Source organism: Pinus tabuliformis, chromosome 4_1 (assembly GCF_031772625.1).
Source record: "Pinus tabuliformis cultivar Carrire ecotype Pingquan chromosome 4_1, CPIR1, whole genome shotgun sequence".
Taxonomy (NCBI): domain Eukaryota; kingdom Viridiplantae; phylum Streptophyta; class Pinopsida; order Pinales; family Pinaceae; genus Pinus; species Pinus tabuliformis.
In genome coordinates this window covers 842,632,125-842,636,645 of record NC_142303.1, presented here as the reverse complement: position 1 = coordinate 842,636,645, position 4,521 = coordinate 842,632,125, and the positions used below count along the sequence as shown (strand labels likewise).

Genomic DNA, 4,521 nt, shown 5'->3' with positions numbered 1-4,521 from the left:
ATATATATAAGAATGATGTTTTGCAAAACATAAATAACATTAAAGATATTGTTACTTCTAAGTTCAAAGAAAAATTGTGGTGCGAGAAAAATTTAGCGTCTAAAATAAAATTAAGAAATTATTATATATATATATATATATATATATATAATTTTGTATTATTAATAAATAGGTAAATATTTATATAAACAATTAATAGGTAGTTTATAACAACTAATTTTTAATTGGAAATTAAAAATTAAAAATATATTAATTTATTAATTAATTAACTAATATCTTAATTGCTAGTTTCTAAACGTCAACTTGCTTACTACATTATAGATCACAAAAGCGCTTAAAATATAACATTGTTGTATTAACTCTACTAACTCTACTAACTCTACCACTAAGAAATAAAATAATTAAAAAAAAAAATTAATCAAAATAATAAGTGACGTGCAAATAGAGATGGGAAAATACACTACCCAAAACATTAAAATTAAATAATTAATTAAAATAATAAGTGACGTGCAAATAGAGATGGGAAAATACACTACCCAAAACATTAAAATTAAATAATTAATTTTATTTTAATTTTTAAAATTTCTGAAATATCTAGAAATCTACAAACTAATTAAAAATAATATGTCCATGAAAGAAGGGATGGACAACCCTAAACTAACTAAAAATAGTACCCGTCTTCGATAGAGGGATGGCCGTATGAAAGAGTGGTTATGAATTAATACAACAAAGTCAACAGTATTATGGATATGTGATCACAGTTTTAAAGCTCCAAAGATATCGTCGTAAATTCATTAACAATTGAAATGCAAAGCTAAGACGGCTACTCGAAAACAAAGGTTACTTCAAATGGGGTGATGGAAATCACATTTTAAGTAACCTTTTAACGAGAAGATTGTTGGCCACGCTATTCGGCGGAGAGCGCACAAACCCGCCTCCTCCACGTGTCAAACTACTCCTGAGAAAGCAACCTCTGCTTGCGCTGTCATGGTCTCTCCGGCGGCGATTGATTCCTTCGGTGTGTCTCGCCTGATTATACTTTGCCTTCTGCTTATATATACCATTCATCCGTACTGGATCTCTCATGCAATGTTTCACTTCCCATCTAACTACGTGTTTTGCGGAATATTATCAATTTTCCTTGCAAATCTCGCCTCGATCTGGTGCGGTTGTTATATAATTCCATGATGTCTAACGCCAACAGATTGGCCGTTATCAGTTTGTTTCTTGCATCGCTCCATCTCTTTTGTCTTCAACCTTCCTGTTCTATGCGTACGTTATCTCAACGCCATGCTATGCACGACAGTCGTGGAGAGAAGAATATGAGGGAATTGAATAGCAGATCGCCTCGAAAACTGAACGATATAGCGGGCAGAGTTATAGTGGTAGCCAAGGAAAAGGGCAATGGCGATTTTACAACAGTGCAGGACGCCATCAATGCAGTTCCAGCCAACAACACGAACTCGATCTTAATTCTTGTCAAACCCGGCATTTATAAGTAAGTAACCGATGAACCCGCTGAGTTTCCTTGAAAAATATGACTCGAAATGTTATAGATTTATCAGAGAACGGATGCTTGTATGCGGCATACATTTAAGCAGTCATTTGGGTTCCAATTTCTTTTTATCTGTAGTTGATTTTTCTATATTTTAGAATTTTTTTTTTTTAAAACACTCATTTAAACCACCATAAATCACCATCTAGTTAACAACTATATCACCTCATTAAAAAATCATCTAGTTAACAATTATGTCACCTCATTCAAAAAATTTAGCAATTATACACCTCATTTAAACAAAATCACTAGCCCATTTAGAAAAAAACAAAAATGAAATCCATTTTTTCCTCCGTTTTATGCTCATGATCCATTCAGAAATTATGGTATAAATAATGGGATTATTCGACCTGATCTGAAAGCAAACACATGCATGAACTTCACTTCTTGTGGCGGATAGATTCCAGATCAATTCTGGAAAACTATTTCTCATCAATCGTTTTCTGAAGATAAATATCACCTTGATAGAAAAACATAGTTGAAGTCTAAATTATGTGCAGAAACAAGGTTTTTAGGATGAGAAACTGAAATGTTAGTGCCTTATTGTGAGCAGCGAGAAAGTGACGATTCCTGAAGAGAAACCATTTATCATTCTGAGTGGCTCCGGCGCCAATAACACCGTCATCACTTGGAATGATAGTGCCAGATCGACTGGCGGTACATATTATTGCGCAACGGTGTCTGTGTTCGCTTCGGATTTCATCGCCAGATATATCACAATCCAGGTATTTCGGAAATTTGATTGACATGAAGATAACTAGGTTACAGATTGGAAATCTGATTGAAAAACATGAAAGAACTTTACGCTTGCTTTAGTTAAATTTTTAATATTCCAAATTCTGCTGTCTACACTAAATAAGTTGTTATGTCATAGTCATGAAAGTTGAGATTCTTTAATCATAATATAAGTTGTTATGGCATAGTTTTGAAAGTTGAGATTATTTAAAAGTATATGGCTGTGGCGCAGAATTCATATGGTCCGGGCGATCAAGCTGTTGCGCTGAGGATTTCGGGAGATCGCTCTGCGTTTTACGGATGTCGTTTTCTGGGCTACCAAGACACTGTCTTGGATGAGAGCGGGAAACATTACTTTAGTAACTGTTTCATTGAAGGTGCAGCCGATTTCATATGCGGTGATGGACAATCTCTCTACGAGGTAAACTACATATAAATAAAATGTTTTTCATTGATTTTCTGTCACAGAGTTCACAGCTGATAAACAATCCTGGTGGTCGCTTATTCGCAGAGATGCCATCTGCATACGATCCCTGAGTTAAATGGCGCAATTACTGCTCAGAGGAGATCCACTCCGGGTGAAAACACGGGCTACACCTTTCTAAATTGCAAGATTACAGGGGGTGGGTTAATGTACCTCGGCAGGGCATGGGGACGTTACTCGAGAGTAGTGTTTGCTTTCACTTACATTGCCGACATTATCTTCCCAGAGGGATGGGATAATTGGAACGATCCCACCAGAGAATCGTAAGCTACTGCTGTCACATCTCAGCAAATTAAATACATACGTCTATGCATGGATTAGCAGAATCATGTTCTAATAGTATAATTGTTCTTCATTGTTTATGTACAGCACTGTGGTTTATGGGCTGTACAAATGTTCTGGACCTGGTGCAACAAATAAAGGAAGAGTTTCATGGTCTCATGAACTAAGTGATGAGGAGGCTGCACCCTTTTTGAGCAGGAGTTTCATTGATGGGGATAATTGGATAAAAAATATGCCATCTAACGTCCAGAGAGCTACCAATTTGCCTCCACAGCAAGGCTGAAATATCATTCCACAATTCTCTGTTTTTTAACAACACCTAGATCATTCCAGAATGAGAAGTTGGTATTTATGGGTTAAGCTCTCTCTCGTCTCGGGCAATCAAAGACTTCGAAGAGCGAAGTGGCCCAGCGGCCAAAGCCTTCGTAGAAATTGTTCAATCATGTATGTCGGGGTTAAATTTGAATGTGTACATACACACTGGAGAATGCGAGTCGATACAAGTCTGGAATAAAATTTATTTCATTGTCTTCAATTTCACAATGCAATGTGTTTGCTGAATGTTCGGCAATTAAATTATTAACTGTTGACTCCCTTCAAAAGGAGTCCACAGGGATTACTCTCCATGGTAGTCAACTATTTGCGAATGATTTTTTTTAAAGCTTGTGAACGAACTGAAATAGTGCGCACCATGTATGCTTTTAGCCCAAACAAACACAATGGTTAGGATTACGAGCTTATATGGTATAGTATAGCCCTTTAAACTAATCATTTCATTCATGTCAATGATGGCTGGGCAGAAAACTCAAGTGAATGCTGGCTGAACCTCAATGAGGTTGGAAAATTCAAAGGCTGCAGCTTATTATACAAGTTTTTTTTAAACTTTTTTAATACTTGCTTGTGAATTTTATTATTATTATTTATTTAGTTTTTATTTTAATTTTTTGGTTAGATTTTTCATTAAACAAATATCAAGAATGAAATAGTAACAAAAGAGGACACAAATTCAGCTCTTAGCCAAGGCAAAATCTTTCCAATGGGAAAACCCGGAAAACTCTTCTCTTTTTATAGAATCTCATGCTTCCAATGAGACAACAAAGACCCAATCTTAGACCAAGTCCTTCTCCAAGTACCAAGTCATCCCTTCCAGCAAGTCCTCCCTTGATCCAACACTAACCAACTTTTGCAACTTTGACCTTGCAACTTCTTCAACCTCCGCCACTTTGTGGGTGATATCCCCAAGAGAATTTTTTTTCCATGATGAGCCATGATGAGCCTCAGCTGACATCCATCAACCTCTTGATGCCTCCTACTAGCTGGTTATGCCACTTCTCTGCCACCTAAGCGAGCCATGTGGTTCCTTGCCCACCTATATTGATCGTATATTTGAAGGCGAGCCTCCCAAATCTAAAGGTATGTCTTGTCATTTGATAATTGAGTATTCGGTTTACTTAACATGGATACT

The 4,521-nt window shown here is 36.3% G+C and overlaps 1 protein-coding gene across 1 annotated transcript; it reads left to right on the top strand.

Annotated features, from left to right (window-relative positions):
• The first annotated feature begins 1,268 nt into the window (after positions 1-1,268).
• On the top strand, positions 1,269-3,339 carry LOC149178845 (putative pectinesterase 11). Its single transcript, XM_089422251.1, has 5 exons — positions 1,269-1,498; positions 2,109-2,280; positions 2,523-2,711; positions 2,802-3,037; positions 3,144-3,339. Exons 1-5 carry the CDS (start codon positions 1,269-1,271, stop codon positions 3,337-3,339), a joined length of 1,023 nt encoding a protein of 340 aa, XP_089278377.1.
• Positions 3,340-4,521: the final 1,182 nt, after the last annotated feature.